The 19,274-nt window shown below is 35.0% G+C and overlaps 1 protein-coding gene across 2 annotated transcripts in view; it reads right to left on the reverse strand.

The window, feature by feature from the left end:
* DDX46 (DEAD-box helicase 46) overlaps positions 1–19,274 on the reverse strand; it is a 52,103-nt gene that overhangs the window by 19,461 nt on the left and 13,368 nt on the right. For both annotated transcript variants that reach the window (XM_043465478.1, XM_043465477.1), the window contains exons 7-16: positions 18,658–18,771; positions 17,204–17,369; positions 16,373–16,493; positions 15,616–15,791; positions 14,573–14,694; positions 13,166–13,244; positions 11,271–11,353; positions 8,727–8,891; positions 8,092–8,254; positions 752–945 (exon numbers count right to left, since the gene is read on the reverse strand). In XM_043465478.1, coding sequence (XP_043321413.1) covers positions 752–945; positions 8,092–8,254; positions 8,727–8,891; positions 11,271–11,353; positions 13,166–13,244; positions 14,573–14,694; positions 15,616–15,791; positions 16,373–16,493; positions 17,204–17,369; positions 18,658–18,771 — 1,383 coding nt within the window. The remainder of the gene's footprint in view (positions 1–751; positions 946–8,091; positions 8,255–8,726; positions 8,892–11,270; positions 11,354–13,165; positions 13,245–14,572; positions 14,695–15,615; positions 15,792–16,372; positions 16,494–17,203; positions 17,370–18,657; positions 18,772–19,274) is intronic.

Below are 19,274 nucleotides of genomic sequence, written 5' to 3' on the forward strand. Positions count from 1 at the left end.
TCTCCCAAATCCCAGAATAACTCAGCTTAAAAGAATGCCATCACTCCTTATGAGCTGTGTAAATCTGGCAAATAACTTAATGTCAGTGTGCCTCAACTTCTTTCATCTGTTTAAAGCAGTAATATTATTGACCTTAAAGGGAATTTGTGAGAAAAAAACAAGATATACATAGAGCACTTAAAACAGTGGTGGGCACTTAATAAATCCTCCATAAATATAACCTATTAATAATATTATTGCTTTCATATGTAGAAATGTCCATGGTTATCATACCAAATATATGACCATCAGTGCTTCCAACAAAGGAATATTCTGCTGCTTTCAAAAACAATGAGTTAAAACTATATACTCAACAGAATACAGGTGTCAAAAAAGCAAATAATATACATTTGTATGGGGCTAAGGACAGGGGTGATAGGTCTGGGCTGAGTATATTTTATGATCCCATATTCTTAAAAAAGTAATGAAAGCTCTTGAACTATATACGTATAATGTACATGCAGAAATTTTGAGGTAGGAAAAAAATACCTTTCTGGGGACACAAGTGGTTAACACTCTCTGCCTATAGAGAACAGGTAGGTATCTGACAATTTTAACAGCACTTAAGACATGTTTATATATATAAATGACATCAACTAATCCCCATACTCTGAAGATTCCCCATAACTCCTATTATCTACACTTTAAAGTCCTAAAGAAACACTTATATTTTAACATAATGGAAATCAACTTTAAAAGCAATTCTCTTTACTTTGTTGCCTGCTCTTCCAGTCCGTCCTGCTCTGTGCACATAATCCTCATAATGGTTGGGGCAGCTATAGTTTACAACAAGAATCAGATGCTTCACATCGAGGCCTCGGGCAGCAACAGATGTAGCCACAAGAAGTTTGCAGGTCCCATTCTTAAAATCATTTATGATGCTATCTCTGTCATACTGATCAATGCCTGCAAATGAATTAAAGAGTTATAAAACCACATATTCAAATTAGATTTTCCATTTTCTCTGACATTCAGAGAAAGAAGCTAAACACAGGGTAAAGAACATATCCAACTTATACTGACCATGTGTCAACAACCACCATATAGAAAATAAAAATTCGCAGGGGGCTGAGAGAGTTGGGGGAGTAGGGATAGTTTGGGATTAAAATATACACATTACTATATGTAAAACAGATAACCAACAAGGATCTACAGTACAGCACAGGGAACTATACCCAATATCCCATAATAACGTATAATGGAAAAGCATCTAAAAAGGAACAGGTATAATATAGAACTGAATCATTCTGCTGTACACTTGAAACACAACATTGTAAGACAACTGTATTTCAACAAAAATTTTTAAAAGACTAAGAAAGTTCAGTGGCCCTTCTTTCCTCTCCTTTCTTGTACATAAAGCTAACAACTGCAGAAGCCCAATCAGAATCCCTAACCTACAACTGTTATCAGGGCAAAGGGGAAAAAAAAGGCAGGTACATCCAGCCTATAATGACAGGATTCAGATCTTTTGACTTCTCCCACAGATTATTTAGAGCCTTGCTACTCACAGTTTTGTTCAAAGACAAGGAGCAGCATCACATGAGAACTTGTCAGAAATGCAGAATCTCAGATTCTACTGCAAACTATTTAATCAGGTTCTGCATCTTAACCAGATAGGTGATTACATACGCACGTTAACGTTTACAGTGCACTGCTTAAAAAGGACCCGACTGGAACACTCTTAAAATTTGTTAACTCAAAGAGACTCAGGATGAGTTACAAAGCAGAACATAAAATATCAAAATGTTCTATAATAAAAAGTCCAGGCCACAAATATACTTTATGATGGGATACCTGGGAATCTCTAGTAATCAGAGAAGGGAATGCAATAAATTCTCAAACCTTGAAATTCATTTTTGCAGCAAGAAATATTGGAACATTTAGTATAAAACCTGTATTTAACATATACCGAACATTTAGCATCTAAGTATTTATCAGTATTTAATTTATATTACCTAAAATTTTTAATGTACTCTTCAAAGACTGAATGATAAAAAGTATTTGGATCTTATGTCAAAAAAACTAGCAGTTCAATACTATCTCTAAAGCCTCACAAGAAAAATTAATGGAATGAATAACAACATACATTAAGTTTATAATTTAAAAATACCAAAACTTTTCCTTTAGATTAAGATATCTCCTATGTGCAACAGAGTTAGTAGTTACTGGCAGCAACCATTAACCATCTTCCTTTTTAACATATTACCAATTTTGTTATCCACCCAACAAACAATCACATATGTCAAACCAGAGTGAAAGTGAAAGTCACTCAGTCGTCCAACTTTTTGTGACCCCATGGACTATACAATTCATGGAATTCTTCAGGCCAGAATACTGGAGTGGGTAGCCTTTCCCTTCTCCAGGGGATCTTCCCAACCCAGGGATTGAACCCAGGTCTCCTGCGTTGCAGGCGGATTCTTTACCAGCTGAGCCACAAGGGAAGCCCAGGAATCCTGGAGTGGGTAGCCTATCCTTTCTCCAGTGGATCTTCCCAACCCAGGAATTGAACCGGGGGGTCTCCTGCATTGCAGGCGGATTCTTCACCAACTGGGCTAATACCAAACCAAAGATGAGCGTAATTCAGTCTCAGGAATTGAATACTATTTAGTGTAAACTAGCCCTTCTCAAACTTCCTGTGCTCAGGTAGCTGTGCACTCTTAAGGCAAGTAACTTGGTGGGCTATTATGGAAATACTTCTGACCTCATGAAGACCCTGAAAATCTCAGGGACCTCAGGGGTGTGAGGACAATATTTTCAGAGCCATTTGTCATTCCCATGCCCATGAATGACTTCCCTGGTGGCTCAGATGGTAAAGCGTCTGCCTACAATGCAGGAGACCCAGCTTCAATCCCTGGGCCAGGAAAATCTCCCGGAGAAGAAAATGGCAACCCACTCCAGTATTCTTGCCTGGAAAATCCCATGGACAGAGGAGCCTGGTAGGCTACAGTCCATGGGGTCACAAAGAGTCAGACACGACTGAACAACTTCACTTCACTTCACTTCTTCACATGCCTATGAATGAATTAGGCATAAGCAAGTGAAGCAATTCTGGCCGAAGAGACAGAAGTACAGGAAGGGGATTATAGGCAAAAAGTTTTCTTACTTATATAAAAAATACGCATTTCCACCAAGATAGGGGGAAATCTTATTAGATTAACCATCCTGTGGACAACAACTATGAGTTCTAAATATAAAGAACTAACTACCTGAAGGCACTAGAGAGTGACTAAAAGCAAGCAGAAACAGGAAGGGAGTTGACATCCGAAAGAATGCAATGGCATTGGTTAAGTTTATAGGATTTTACTTATTTTAAACTTTCTGTTTGGGAGCATGCCCTGAGCAACCCAGGTAGTGAAGTCATGGTCTTATTGACAAGAAGAAACAGAAGAAAGATGTTAGGATAAACTCAGGACCACAAAAGAGGGGATAAATCCCAGGAAGAAGAACAGAGTAGGCACATCCAACTGTGCATAAAAACACTGCCCACCTATCTGACGCCTAAACCACACACACATGAAGCAGATGTCAACCAGCCCAGCTCTGGCTAACAGAGATTTCAGAGGTCACCCATTGCAAGAAAGTTTAATATGGGTCTAGCCAAGTTAATGCCCTATTTAAAAAAATAAAAAACTTTAAAGCAAAACGTAAGAGAATTTAGACTCTACAAGGTATCATTCACAAAGGCCAGTAGGCAAACCAAAATTACTAGACATACAAAGAAACAGAAAAATATAAAACAAAATTAAAAGACAATAGAAACTGACTTTAAATGACCAAGACATTATAATTAATAGTCACAGATTTTAAAGCAACTATTATAATTGTGATTTAGGAAAAAAAAATTTTTACATGCTTATAATGAATGGCTAGGAAATATAATTTGAGAATCAATATATAAAGGAGAACCAAAAGGAAATTCTAGAACTAAAAAAATATAAAATTCAATTTAAAAATTCACTGAATGGACTTATTAACAGCAGATAAGAGATGGCCAAAAACATACAGTAAACTTGAAGACAAAGTCAAAGAAATTATTTAATCTTAATTAGAGAGAAAAAAGACTTAAAAACAAAGACTGAACATCAATAACGAGCATCAGTGATATGTGAGACAGTATTAAAAGCTGAACATACACATTATTAGAGTCCTAAAAAGAGAGGAGAAAATAGGGCAGTAAAAATCAAATAATCAAACAATCAAGAAATAACAGTCAAGAATTTCCCAAATTAGATGGAAGACATAAATTTACAGATTCTAGAAGCTTGGTGAACCCCAATGAGTATGAATAATACCCAAGTCAACTTACCACATGACCCAGCAATGCCATTCCTGGTTATCAACCCCAGAAAAATGAAATGTAAAAATCTATACTTGCATATTTAACAGCAGCACTATTCATAATTATGTAAAACTGGAAATAACCCAAATGCCCTTCAACAGATGAAAAGATACATAAAGAGTGGTACCTCCACACACTAGATAATAAAAAGAAATGAATAATGCAACAACTTGAATGATCTCAAAGCCATCATGCTAAGCAAAAAAAAAAAGTCCAATTGCAAAAAGCTACATACTGTATGATTGCATTTACAAACACTATTCTAAGAGAACATCAGTGTTTTTCAGAGACTGTGTACAAGAAGAGGAGAGATAATCTTAGAGTTACTCTGTATAGTGATATGACAAAGAGTTCTGGGGGGTGAGGGAACTGTTCTGTATCCTGATTATGGTGCATCCTTCGGATGGTTAAATAACTAGAAATAGCCTGGGTGTCCAATAGAAATGACAAAAAAAACTATGACATATTTATATATTAAAGTATTACTCAGCAATACAATGGAAGAGTTGACACAGCCAACAACATGGATGAATCTCAAAAATGCATATGGAAGGTCAAAGATGCCTGACACAAAACAGTCCATAATGTATGGCTCCATTTATTTGAAATTCTAAAACAGGAAAAATTAATAGATGTTGGGGGAAAAAATGTAAAAAGTAGGGCAGGGACTGAGGAAAATTTCTGAGGTTATATTTTAATAGAGGTTTGGGTTTCATAACTTACATGCATTTGTCAAAACTCATCAAATGGTACACTTAGGATCTGTACATTTCACTTAATACTTTTTTCGTTAAAAAAACTTTTGAACTAGTGTCAATCACATGCATATTGAAGTGAAATATGCTGATATACAACTTACTCTAAAATATCAAAAAACTAAGAAAATTTGAGGGGTTGATAGAAGGAAAGATGGCTAAAGATGTGATAAATAAATATAACAAAATGTTAATTGTAGAATCTAGTATTAGCTATTTCAGGGTGCTCACTATACAGTTTTCTCAGATTTTTGGTGTTTGAAAATTTTTGTGATAAAAATGGAGGGGAATGGAAGGGGGTTCAGGATGGGGAACACATGTAAATCCATGGCTGATTCATGTCAATGTATAGCAAAAACCACTACAATATTGTAAAGTAATTAGCCTCCAATTAATAAAAATAATTGGGAAAAAAAATAAAATTAAAAAATTAAAAAAAAATAAAAAAGAAATGGTGCTGGGAAACCAAACACCTACATACAAAAGAATGAAGATGAACCCATTTCTTACACCATATACAAAAATTAACTCAAATGGAATCAAAGACCAAAACTTAAGAACTAAAACTTTAAACCTCTTAGAGGAAAACAAAGGGGAAATTTTTCCTAACCTTGGATTTGGCAATGATTTCTTAGATATAACACCAAAAGAACAGGCAACAAACCAAAGAAAAAAATTGATACAATACAGTTCAAAACTGAAGCATGAAAGAACACAATCTAGAGAGTGAAGAGACAACAACAAAATGGGAGAAAAGACATGCAAATATCTGACAAGGGAGTGCTATCCAGAATATGTAATGAAATCCTGCAACTTGGCAACAAAAAACCAAACAAGCTGATTGAAAATTAAGCAAAGGCCTTGAACAGACGTTTCTCCAAAGATATACAAATGTCTAAGAAGCACATAAAAAGATGCTTAAACTCATTGGTCATTAGGGGAATGCAAATCAAATGACATACCACTTCACATCTACAAGGATAGCTACTATCAAAAAAACTGAAACTAACAAGTGCTAGTCAGTGGATAAACTGAGTCCCTAACGTACTGTTAATGAGAATGCAAAATGGTGCAGCTCCTATAAAACACAGTTTGGTGGCTCTTCACAGAGTTAAATATATACTTATGTGACCCATCATTTCACTCCCAGGTACATACCCAAAATAAATGAAAACAGGAATTCAAGCAGATACTTGTGTATCAGTGTTCAAAGTAGCATTATTCACAAAGCCAAAGGTAGAAACAACCTAAGTGTCCATCAATAGATGAATAAATTAAGCAAATATCATATATATATATATATATAGGAATATTTAGTATTACATATCTTCCCTTAAAAAAGAAAATTCTGATCTATGCTATAACATGGGTATATATTGAAGACTCATAGTATGCTAAGTGAAATACACCAAGCACAAAAAGATAAATATCACTTCAGTGAAGTACACGGAATAGGCAAATCTATAAATGTAAAAAGTAGAATATAGGTAACTAGGAGTTGGAAGGGTGGGAAGCATGGGGAATTGAGTATTGCTTAATAGATACAGTGTTTCTGCTTGAAATGATGAAAAATTTCTGGAAATAGATAATGGAAATGGTTTCACCACATTGTAAATCTACTTAACGCCAATGAATTATACACTTGAAAAATGGTTAAAATGGCAAATTTTATGTAATGTATATTTAACCAATTAAAAAGAAAAGGAAAACAAAATGAGTCATTTTCAAACATTAAAAGTTAACCAAATACATATCATCAGTCCTTTTAACTGCATTCCACGTGATAGTGTGGGAGACTGTAAGCAAGTCCTACCCCACATGCTCTTCTGCATACTGAATGACATTTTCCCATTAGACATGGAGTCTATGCCTCCATTTCCTTGAATGTGGGCCAGTCTAATGACTATTTTCACCTATAGAACATGGTGGAAATAAAAGTTCTACCACTTCCCAGTATCCTCCTTAACTGTCTTGGCAGCTTCTGATTCTTGCCATCTGGCCAAGCAGCCTCACATAGAGGTTCACAAGTGGAAGTCAGGACTCCTGGCCAATAGGAGTGAGCTGTTTGTCAAAAGCCAGTACGACTTGTCAGCTGCCTAAACACGGCAAATTGGGAATGGAATCCCAACTGAGCCATCCCAGGAGACAGAGCATGGAAGACAGACTAGATATGTGTGCTAAGCCCTACACAAACTGCAGATTCATAAGCAAAATAAATGACCATTGCCACTCAATTTGGGGATGGTATGTCACAAAGTCATACTACCAGAACACTTGGTAAGTGGGCTTAACTCAACTGTCTCTGTTCCATGTGTTTAGTGTTCTAAGTCCCACGTATATATAACAATGGCGATATTACACAGAAATTAAGTAAAGCTCCAATGTTAATCATAAAAGGCTCTAGGTAGCATGGTACAATGGAAACATGAATCAAAATTTTTAAGTTCAGTTTCTCCTTAGCTGATTACTGGTTATGGAATTTGGTCAAACCAATGTGTTGTTGGCTTATTTTCTTTATCACTGAGATGGAATAATAATAATAATAATGCTTACCCGCACAGAACTGTCATAAATGAAAACTGACATTGACATAAAATTTAGTGCTAGCCAGTTATCCACTTTAAATACAGCCCTGTGTATATGTCAATCCCAAACTCCCTAACTATCCCCAAGGACTTACTGTATAGCACATGGAACTCTGCTCAGTGTTATGTGGCAGCCTGGATGGAAGGGGAGTTTGGGGGAGAACAGATACATGTATATGCATAGCTGATTCCCTTCACTGTTCATATGAACTATCACAACATTGTTTGTTAGTCAGCTATACTCCAATACAAAATAAAAAGTTAAAAAAAAAAAAAGGAAAAAAAAAATTAGTGCTAAGTTCGAGACAAAGGAAATACACAGTACAGTGCTTGGCCAACCTAAGTCCATTACAGATATTTCAGTAAATGTTACCTCCATGAAGAGACATGCAAGGGTAAGAAGCTCTCATTAAATCTTTCAGAAGACCATCAGCATGTTCCTGCTTATCCACAAATATAATGACAGATCCTGATTCTTGATAATGACCGAGAAGTTCAAGTAGCTTCAAGAATTTCTTTTCTTCTTCAATCACAATCTGAAAACAACACATTGTATAACATTAACAGACTGAAAATCCAAATACATTTCATGAACAAAAATATTCAAAATAAATGACATCCTGCTGTATCTTTAGGAAACAGTAGGAAAATGTTGACTTTAATTGGTAAATCACTAAGACCAAAAAAATAAAAATTAACTTTCAAAGACTTAAGAGGCTTACAAGTGTGGACAGATTATTATCTGTTCTGACTCTTAACTTCACATCCTATTAACCAAATAACACAGGTATGCGACATTTTATCTACCAGTCCACAACTTCTGGTGAAAAAAAAACTTTAAACAGTTCCATGGAATAGAAAATTTAAATGTATTTGGTAAAATGTTAACGGCTACAGTTGATGTATATTAATTTTAGAAAGTACCTGCCTACATCACAGTGATCCCAAAAGGATGATACACTGCCTAAACATATAGGGAACTGGGGGTTTCCTAAGGATTGTACCCACCACTTGTTGCTCCACATCCGAGCAAACTACACTTCTGCCTCCAACCTGCACTTCAATGGGTTTACTCAGGATTCTCCGAGCCAAGGCTTCCATAGCTCTGGGGAAAGTAGCTGAAAACATAACTGTCTGTCTGTCAGGGCGAACATTATCCACAATGCGCATGACCTGAGAAAACATTACAAATAAATATGGTGAGAGTAGTCTCCAAAAACCACAGGATGGTGAAAACAAGTACAAGGAACTTTTGGAGAACATCTATTTGGTGACTTTTAAACTTGTTATCTTAGAATATTACCATTGTTATCACCTTAAAATTTGCTCCTCTTAGTCTCCCCTTCTGAAGAAATGGCAACTCTAGTCACATAGCTTTATGCCCAAAATCTAGGAGCCATCTGTAACTACTCTCTCTCTTGCTCATTTCATACCCAATCCATCAACAAATTCTGTAGTCTTGACCTTCATTAGTTTGAAGTATTCCTTCAAGTATTCCTCACTGCTATTACTGTTTTCCTTTCTTTACTCAACCCATTTTTACTGAGCAACCATTATGTGCCAGACATTGTTCTAAGTGCTTGGAATAAGCAATAAAAATAGACAAAAACTTGTCTTTATGGAGCTTACAGTCTAATGAGGGTGGATAAATATTATGTAACAAATAGTAATAAGAGCTACGGGATAGAAAAAGAATAATGAAGGTGCAAATATTGTTAGGGGGACCAATTAATTATGTCAGTGTTTAAGAGTCCTGGAGAAAAGGGGGAGTTATAGGATTCTTATGGCCTTAAACAAGAAAAAAGAAACACAGAATGAATAAAATTATTAATGATGGTTTCAAGGCAGACAGTGGTGTATGGTTGGAAACTGGGGAGGGTAAAGGTCTTGCCAGGAATACACAGGACCACATTTTCATTCTAATCAAAGATGATGTAATTATCTATGAAAGAGGCTGCTATACCCATGGCATATGGAAATCCTGGGCTCTTGGTCCAAATGATCTCTCAACTCTCATTTGGATTATCTCAATTGTCTCCTAACAGGTCTCCCTGCCTCTGCTCCTGTCCAATCTGAAGTCTATTCTCCACTCAACAGCCAAAACTATGACTTTAAAACATATGCCAGTATTTTCAGTTAAAGACTGTGGTTGCCCACAGACATTTACTTTTCTTCACTTGAAAAACCCTGTAAAATGTAACAAGATTTTTAAAAAATTGCTCAAAACAACAAAGAAAATAAGACAGGGACTTCCCTGATAGTCCAGTGGCTAAGACTCTGTGCTCCCAATGCTGAGAGCCTGGGTTTGAACCCTGGTCAGGGAACTAGACCCCACATGCCACAACTGAAAGATTCCATGTGCTGTAACTGAGACCCAGTGCAGCCAAATAATCAATAAATAGTATTTTTTTTTTTTTTTAAAGAAAAAGAAAGAAGACAGGACGTGACAGCAACAGCATTTTGTTTAAGTGATACCTGACTTGGCAGACTCAAGAAAACTAAATCTTAAAATGGGAAGGAACGAAACTTTCAAGAAGTGGCGTCTCTTACACCCTAGCCTGTTCATCTTTTTCAGGAGGATTACTCTTTACTACTTGATCTTTACATAAATTTCAGTCAATCCATCTTTAATGTTGTCCAGTAAATTTCACAATTTTCTTCAGATATGTCTTACATTGTCAAATTTATTTTTTCAAGCTTTGTAGACATATTTTTAAAGTACTGGGAAAGTGAAAGTCGCTCAGTTGTGTCAGACTCTTTGCAACCCCACGGCCAATACAGTCTATGAATTCTCTAGGCCAGAATACTGGAGCGGGTAGCCTTTCCCTTCTCCAGGGTATCTTCCCAACACAGGGATCAAACCCAGGTCTCCCACATTGCAGGTGGATTCTTTACCAACTGAGCTATCAGAGAAGCCTGCACACTGTAACTAGAGTTGCCTCCACTCACCCCATCTAGAGAAAGCCCACATGCAGCAATGAAGACCCAGAGAAGCCAAAAATAGAATTAAAAAATATTTTTAAAAAATTATTTTGTTGTCCACAGCACACTGACAGCTCATTCTGCTCTTCTTGTTAAAAAATTCTACCACCTTTTACAATGAGTTTTAAGTTTTCATCACTGAAATTTTATATTTAAGGAAACTGCATGTATTAAGAACATAAAATCTAAGCTAGACAAATGCTTTGGGCCTTAGTTTTTACATTTGGAGGATATAACCAACCTGTGCTAACTAGATCATGAGGTAGTGAAAAGCATAAGTTAAAGCCATGTGTTTGGAAGTACAGTGAAAATCATAATATATGAAAGCTTAACCTTCTATTATGACTAATTTTACCAATGATGCCTAGGAAAGACTGCAGAAATACATCCTGAAGAGTTTAATGAAGAATCCAAAATATAAATATTTATTTCAATTCCCCACATCCTCAATTCCCTGTATTACCACACAAAAGAAATGCGAGAATCTCAGAAATCATACAAATATTTCAGGCTCATGGCAATTACAAGGTTTATTTTATAGATAGAAACACAAAGAAATTTAATGAATACCTGTGGTTCAAAACCCATGTCAAACATTCTGTCTGCTTCATCTAAAACAACATACGTCACTCTTCGAAGATTTGTAACCCGACCTAACATGAGGAAAAAAAAATAAAGACAAAAAGAAAACTAAAAATCAGTCACAATTCATTTTATGACTACCAAAAACTTTAAAAAACTGTAAAGGGAACTAAAATGCCTGACTTAACCAGAGGGGTAAGTTAAGTATCTTTAAACAGTGAAAAGAAATTTTCATTTACAGTATCTTAATCTAATGGTATATACTTTCTGACAATGGGTATATGAGGCCCTTTATTTTGTCAAACTCGTCTCTTGCATACCATCATAGGGCCTGAAGAACCTGTAAAATTCAGAAAACAGCCCTCTCCAAAACACATCATAAAACTAAGACTGAGATGGAGCATCGAGCCACATCAGCCATTATCTGACAGCATCACCTAGGAAAAAACATATTAGAGATTACAGCGTATGTGTGGAAAGCAAGTTCCAGTGCTAACTACTTCAGACGCAGAAAATCTCTCTTTACTATACTTTACGTAGTACATAACCTACTTACAAATAGTTAGGAGCTTCTAATGAGCATGTCAAAACATAGTAAGAAGCTATTCAATACCATTAGGTAATTAACATATTACACAAAAATTTAAGAAATCAAATATATTATATTACAAAGATATACTTTACAAATACAAATTCAATTTCACTAAGTGCTCACACTGGTTTAAATAAATGCAACTGGCTTCTTAGCCAGAGAAAACTGAACACATACATAGGAAACCCTTTATAAAGGATTAACGTAAGCATTTCTATCAAATGTTGATTCAATCACCTGGCAAAAACATGTATAAAATAGTTATTAAATATAAACCAAAAGGACAGATAAAGGGAAAAGGTAAAATTAATCAAGATGAATTTCAGGATACTTAATCAATGCAGCATTGAGAAAAAACAAGGAATTATTTTATCAGCATTCAGCCCAAAACGTTTCATATGCTGTACAAGCACGGTAACTTGTCAATATCAGTATCACTTTACCAATTTTATGTAGAATTAGAATTAAATGAACACAGAAATCCAAGCAAAATGCTATTAGAAACATGCATTACTCAAAGTTTTAAATACTCTATTATATATATACTGAATATACAATGGAAACCTTTGAAAGCATTTTCTTCAAAAAAACAGAAATGTGCCAAAATAAATGCTTTCTAATATTTAAATACTCCATACTAACATGTGCAGCCCCAATTAGTTTCGCACGATTGGGAACAGCATTAAATTACCTACCTTTGATGGTTTAAGTCTCGGAAGCCCAGTTCTATAAATCTTGAAGGGCCTTTCTCCACAGAAGTTAAATAATGTCAACAGTTTAGTAACAGTTTTGATAGGGAATAATGTAACAAAGCACAATATTTGAGCTAAAAACATGCAGTATTTACAAAAGATAAATGTCCTTGAAGCTGCAATATCTTAATTTATCTAGTATTGTAAGAAAATACTAGCTCCTAAGGAGAAAAAAATCTAAATCGTACAATTAAAAAAACATAGTCCCCTACCCTTTCAAAAGCAAAGGTAGGCCAAAATCAGATTAAGAATTCATGTTAAGCACTTTAAAAAAACAATACATCAGATGGAATGGTTATCAAAAAAAATTTTTAAGTACACTGCAAAAATATTATTATGAACTCTTGCAACAATAAGCTTGTTACAATACAAATTTTAAGATATTACAGCTTTAAGAAGAAATGTAGAAAGAAACCCTTTGGTGGTTTCTTATATATGCTTTGATTTAACAGAAATGTACATAATTCAAAAAGGAGAAAAGAGAACCAAAAAATAAATAGATAAATAAAAACAAAAACAAAAACCCATCCCCAACTTACCACTATTAGCTGCTAACATGTCAATCATTCGACCAGGTGTACAAACAATAATTTCAGCACCTCTTTTCAGCTCAGCAATCTAATAAAAAAAGATGAAATTTTATACTCTATCACTAATACCTCTTCACAGACTTGAAAATACTGCTCTAGGTCCTTGCAGAGCTCTATAAGATAAGATAGCCAGGTCTGATTAGAAAACACCAAAGCCTCCTACTTAATTCTTTGGAATGTGGGAGAACTACTAAAGGAATAGGTAGCAGCAACAAGACCACATGGTGCTATAACTCTGAAATCAATGAAAATCAGAGATTTTTACCAATTTTAATTTGACACGATTCCTCAAAACCAAGAAAGGAAGACGAGAGAGCAAGAAGTAAAGAAATGTAATAGGTCAATGGTTTTCAAATTCAGAGTTGTTTCCATTAATGAATTACGAAATCAGTTTAAGTCACAAACTGTTTTTGAAACAAAGTAAAATGGAAAACACTATGTAAGATACCATAAAACTTTGACTTCTATATAAATATGCAGGCATGTACCAGCTTACTTAGTAACTGTATTTCTTAACTATAGTTTATGGCCAAACTATAGTTTATGGCCAAAAAAATGACAAAGATAAACTCAGAAAACTAAGTGCAACATTTAAAAATAGCACTGGGATAACAAAAGCAAATATTCCCAAAATGTATCTAAAATCTAAGAAGATTAAGTCCTTAAGAAGGGTTTTCGGGTTAAATATGCTCAGAAAATGTCATTTATCCCTTTTGCCAGCATCACAATATGCACTCTTTTAACAATTATGCAGTCTTGCAGGAAAGATTTAATTTTGCAGTTTAACATTTCCAAAACTTAATATAACCAGCTTTTTTTCCTTCTTCTAGTTAAAGCAAAATATCTGATGGCTATCATTCTTTAGAAGACACATAGAAAAATGCCAAGTTAAAGATTAGAGTGAATGAAGGCATGTTTAAATAATTCTCACTAAAATCATTTAGGAATGCAAATGAAACTCTGATATTAGTATATCGCACTCAACACCACCTTTTAAAGATGTAACTTAGATTAAAGAATAAATGCTGATCCAGGAATCATAACACCTCAGTTCTAGGACAAAGTCTTTTTAAGTTGAAGACTTCAGTCAACTTAACCTTTCTGAACATCTGTTAAATGAAAAAACTATCTGCTTCCTTGAGCAGGGAAAGGTGAAGAAGCATGGTAAAGCTAAGATATGAAAATTACTCAAAAATTCTAAAATATAACTTTAACATAATTCATTCTTATTATCACACTTTTTAAGATTTTAGAAGCAATCATCATAGAAAACACTAAAACAAAGAATCACTTTTACATTATTAAATCATTCAATTCCAAAAAACCAAAAAAACTGAATGTTCCTTTTATACCTACCTGCTCACTGATTCCTGTTCCTCCATAAACACAGACCACTCTAAGGCCCAAGGTCTTCGAAAACTTCTTACATTCTTTAGTAATTTGTAAAGCCAGTTCTCGAGTTGGAGTCATGATGACAGCTGAAAAGATAAATATGTCAAAAGCCTAACCACCAAAATTCTTGAAGCTAATCTTTGAAGTGCTAAATGTAACCTCTGCAATCAAGTTCAGAGCTTAATCTAATTTTTCTTTTAATTTGTTTTATGTACCTCTGAAAATCCTATTTCAGAAGTTTTATAATAGCAGAGACTGTGGTGAAGGATAATTTTAAGTAGATTTTAAGAACATGCTATAAGAAGATAAATGAGAGTTAAATGCCTTACTCAACCATCAGGAAAATACTTGGTTGAAAAGAATGCAAATCAGTCTCAACTGCAAATCACAGAGCAAAGATAATCAAGTGACTCACTGTGCTGCAGAGCCATGCCGTGGCTTCCAGAAACAACCTTGGTCTGAGGGGCACAGACAGAGGAGAAACATACTGTGCCCTCTGTTGCCAAGAGAGGAGCTGAAGAACTTTTCAAAACCCTATTCAAATTTGGAGAAGAGATCTCTGCCAAATGAATCAAGAAAACTGAATCTGAAGACCTGATCCTGAATGAAATGCTGGCACTATAGCCTTTTAAGGCCAAAACAAAAACAAAAATACACTTCCCTACAATCTTCTATGTTGAGTTTATAGATCCACTCATATGGGCTAAGAACAAACCTCAACATAAATAAACAGATAGATGCACGAGGATTCTACCTGCCGAGTCAGAGTTTAAAAACTGAGCTGTGCCAGGAGAGGCTGTTTTTGTACTTCTGAGACGTCACTCCAGAGCTCTGAAGAGTCTCACTCCACCTGCTGGTAAGGGGAAATCAGCCCCAAAGTGCCAAATTTATAGAGGAACTGTACATAAAGACATCTTTATTGATATACTTATCACAAAGCATCAGGTCTTTCTGATTAACTGACAAAGCTGTTATATGAAAAAATAGTTTAATGAAAGGAACTGTACCTATTGGCCCCTCTCCTTCTTCTAAAGACCTCTGATCCATGATGTGTCTAAACATGGGCAACAGAAAGGCAATGGTCTTTCCACTTCCTGTCTTGGCAATACCAATCAAATCTCGTCCAGACATTATCGCAGGAATCGCCTGGGTTTGGATTGGCGTGGGCTTTTCATAACCATGCCTTAAAAAGCAAACCATAGGAAGACAACAATAAGGACTGTGGTGATCTTTGGACTCTCAAACTGTAAGTTTTCCAAAATGTATATCCACATAATGAAATTTTTATTTGGAGAATAAAAAGAATGAAGTCCTCAGACATTCTACATCATGGATGGTGTGGAAATATTTGAAAATACTATGCTAATTGGAAGAAGCCAATAACAAAGCACTATATATAAGTAGGATCTAACTTATATGAAATATCCAGAATACACAAATCTATAAAAAGAAGTAGGTAAGAGGCTGCCTTGTGTGGAGAAGAAGAGAGAAAAATGAATACTAATAGCTATATCAGGCCTCTTTTGGGTGATGAAAATGTTCTAAAATTAGATTATGGTAATAACAACACAACTTCATAAATATACTGAAAATCATAAACTAAAGGGTAAACTTTATAGTATGTAAATCATATCTCGAGAAAGCTGTTTAACAAAAATCAGTATTTTCCATCAGAGTAAAGACATAAGCAAAGGAATTATTTGTGTAACAGGTTATTTTCAGTAGCAAGATTTTGAAAAATGTGGACAACTGCTGAAGACTTACTTTTTGAGAGAATTTAAGATCTTCATAGAAATTCCACACTGAACCCAAGATTTAATTGGTTTGGGGCAACCTTTCCCTTTGACAGTAATGCCTTCCATTTCCAACCGAAATACATTCACCTCTACAAAACAAAATCCAGATTAAAAACTCTTAAATATTGTTCTATTAGTGCCCTCTACTTTTCAATGAGGCATGATAAGATTAAGAATCAATTCTTTTTTAGTGTTCCCAAAGATAATTCCATATAAAAGCTCCATGACAATGCACTGAACAGCTCTGACAGACAAAGTGACTACTGCTGCAACCAACTAGGAACAAAAGAAACACCCTGATTTCTACAACTTGGCTTTTATTTTGACTTAAATTCTAACAGCAATAAAAGAACAGTAATTCACAAGTAATACAACCACTTGTTCTTTAAGCAAGGGTTGCCCATATCATGCTTTTTCTGTCAATATCACACAGATTCATATTGGTTTGTAATTCTCAAATAAGAGAAAAACATGACAATACTCTACTTGCTAACTTCACATGAAGAGTATTTTCACCCTTAAAAAGCTCAACTACGTAAGCCAAACTAATTTTTGCTCATTTTTTTAAATGTTTCCCCAAACACACTAATTTCTAACTATTCCTAATCTTTGTGGATGTAGTCTCACTCTCTAGAATGACTTCTCATGTTCTAGTTCACTCTCATTTCTTCAAGTAAGTCAGGCACATTTCTCCTACTCATCCGTCAACTCACAGGCCTATCAACATGCCTCCCAGGCAAGGTGAAGTGTATTTCCCCCTGCCCCCACAATAACCGATAAATGAATAAACAAATTTTACCCTCTTGAGACATTTTTGCCAATTCTGGAACTTCAACATAAAAGTTTTTTCTGAATGGTTCATATTCAATTTTTCCATGATCCACTGGTTCTAGAAGCTTTCTCTGCTTTGTCTGGTAACCTGTAAGAGCTGTCTGAAGATCAACTTCTTCCTCCTCTGAAGAATACTATAACAAAAAGAGAGAAATTAAGAGCTAAATCTATTACTATCTTCCTATGGGAAGAAATATTCCTAACCTTAAAAATGTTCCACTCCTAGAAAACACTCTTCCTCTTTATTTTCTGAACTTTCCAACTTAGCTAGTTTTTTTTTAGTTTTTCTTTGCCATTATAGAAAGCTACAGTAACAGCATAAAGCTAAAACAGAAAACTAACTCTAACACAGCTTTAATGAAGTTCTGCCATAGTTTTCTCTATATAAATCATTACAATGAATGTTAATAGTAAAAAATTTCATTCTGTCACTTCATTTCTTCTCTTCCTATTCTATGTCTGGGATGTCCTGATGAGGGACAAAGATGAATCAAAATTTGGCCTACACATGTGCAGCAATACAGATGAACCTAGAGAACATCATGACATGTGAAGTAAGTCAGAGAAAGACAAATATTATATGATATCACTTAAATGTGGAATAAAAAAAAATAATATAAATGAATTTATTTTCAAAACAGAAACAGACTCACAGACATAGAAAACAAACTTTCAGCTACCAAAGGGGAGTGGGAAGGGGGAAGGATAAATCAGGAATGTGGGATTAATAGACACAAACTACTATACATAAAATAAGCAACAAGGATTTACTGAACAATGCTGGAGACCTGGGTTCAATCCCTGGGTCAGAAAGATCCCGTGGGAGAAGTGAATCCCTATCCACTCCAGTACTCTTGCCTGGAGAAATCCATGGACAGAAGCCTGGTGGGCTACAGTCCACGGGATAGCAAACAGTTGGACATGAATGACTAATATTTTCACTTTTCACACTTTCAAAGGGAATTACATGCAATATCTTGTAACAACTTACAATGAAAAAGAATCTAAAAATATGTATGTGTGTGTATAACTGAATCACTTTGCTGTACACTTGAAGCTAACACTATACTGTAAATCATCTATCCTTCAATTTAAAAAAAAAGCTGGTATACAAGAGGTCAAAGAGGTTAAAATGTTCTACCAGTTTGGATATCTGGCTACAATACTGTTGAGAAAAGCAAGAATTTCTCCTAAGAGTAAACTGCGTAACTGAAAAGCACACCGCCATCAATACTTCCTTATAAATACTCACAGGGTGGTATCACGTGCTGTGTGCTCAGTCATGTCTGACTCTGTGATCCCATGGACCGTACCCTTCCAGGCTCCCTTGTCCATGGAAGTCTCCAGGCAAGAATACTGGAGTGGGCTGCTGTTTCATTCTATGGTATCATGAACAAAGTAAAAAAATTAAAGAAGAATTACCTCCATGGCATCCTGGTCATTCTCCATTAGCTCACCTTTCTTCTTATCAGAATCTACAACTGCTTTTTTGGTTGTGACAACTGTGACAACTTTTGTGACCGTTGGACCAGACTTCTAAGAAAGAATGTAAAATATTTTGCAAAAGTTGAAACACAAAGTATAAACTAAATGAAACACAATGATAACTGTAACAATTTATAATTTGAATTAACTTAGTTGTAGTGACTACCAATACAAAAACAAACAGTAGCCCAGTTTCTCCTTACCGACTTACTTAAATTTGAAAATGTAATACAATAGCATTATATTTCCTAACACATTAATACATACGTGATTGGGTATGTAGTATGTAATTTTACATAATATATTTAAAAAATACTAGTAAATAGTACTTTTCACTCATTCCACAAACCAAATACTATCCCAGGATCTTAAGATGAATCAATAAACAAAACAGGTATGATCACTGCTCTTGGGAAGATTTTAGAAGGAAAGAAAGAAGGAACAAACACACACAACACTGAATTATACAATTCGTCAAAAGGTAATAAATTCTACTAAGAAAAAGAAAACCTACACTAAAAAGGATCAGGAGTATAAATGATGGGAGTGTTGGA

Source organism: Cervus canadensis, chromosome 4, assembly GCF_019320065.1.
Source record: "Cervus canadensis isolate Bull #8, Minnesota chromosome 4, ASM1932006v1, whole genome shotgun sequence".
Lineage (NCBI taxonomy): Eukaryota > Metazoa > Chordata > Mammalia > Artiodactyla > Cervidae > Cervus > Cervus canadensis.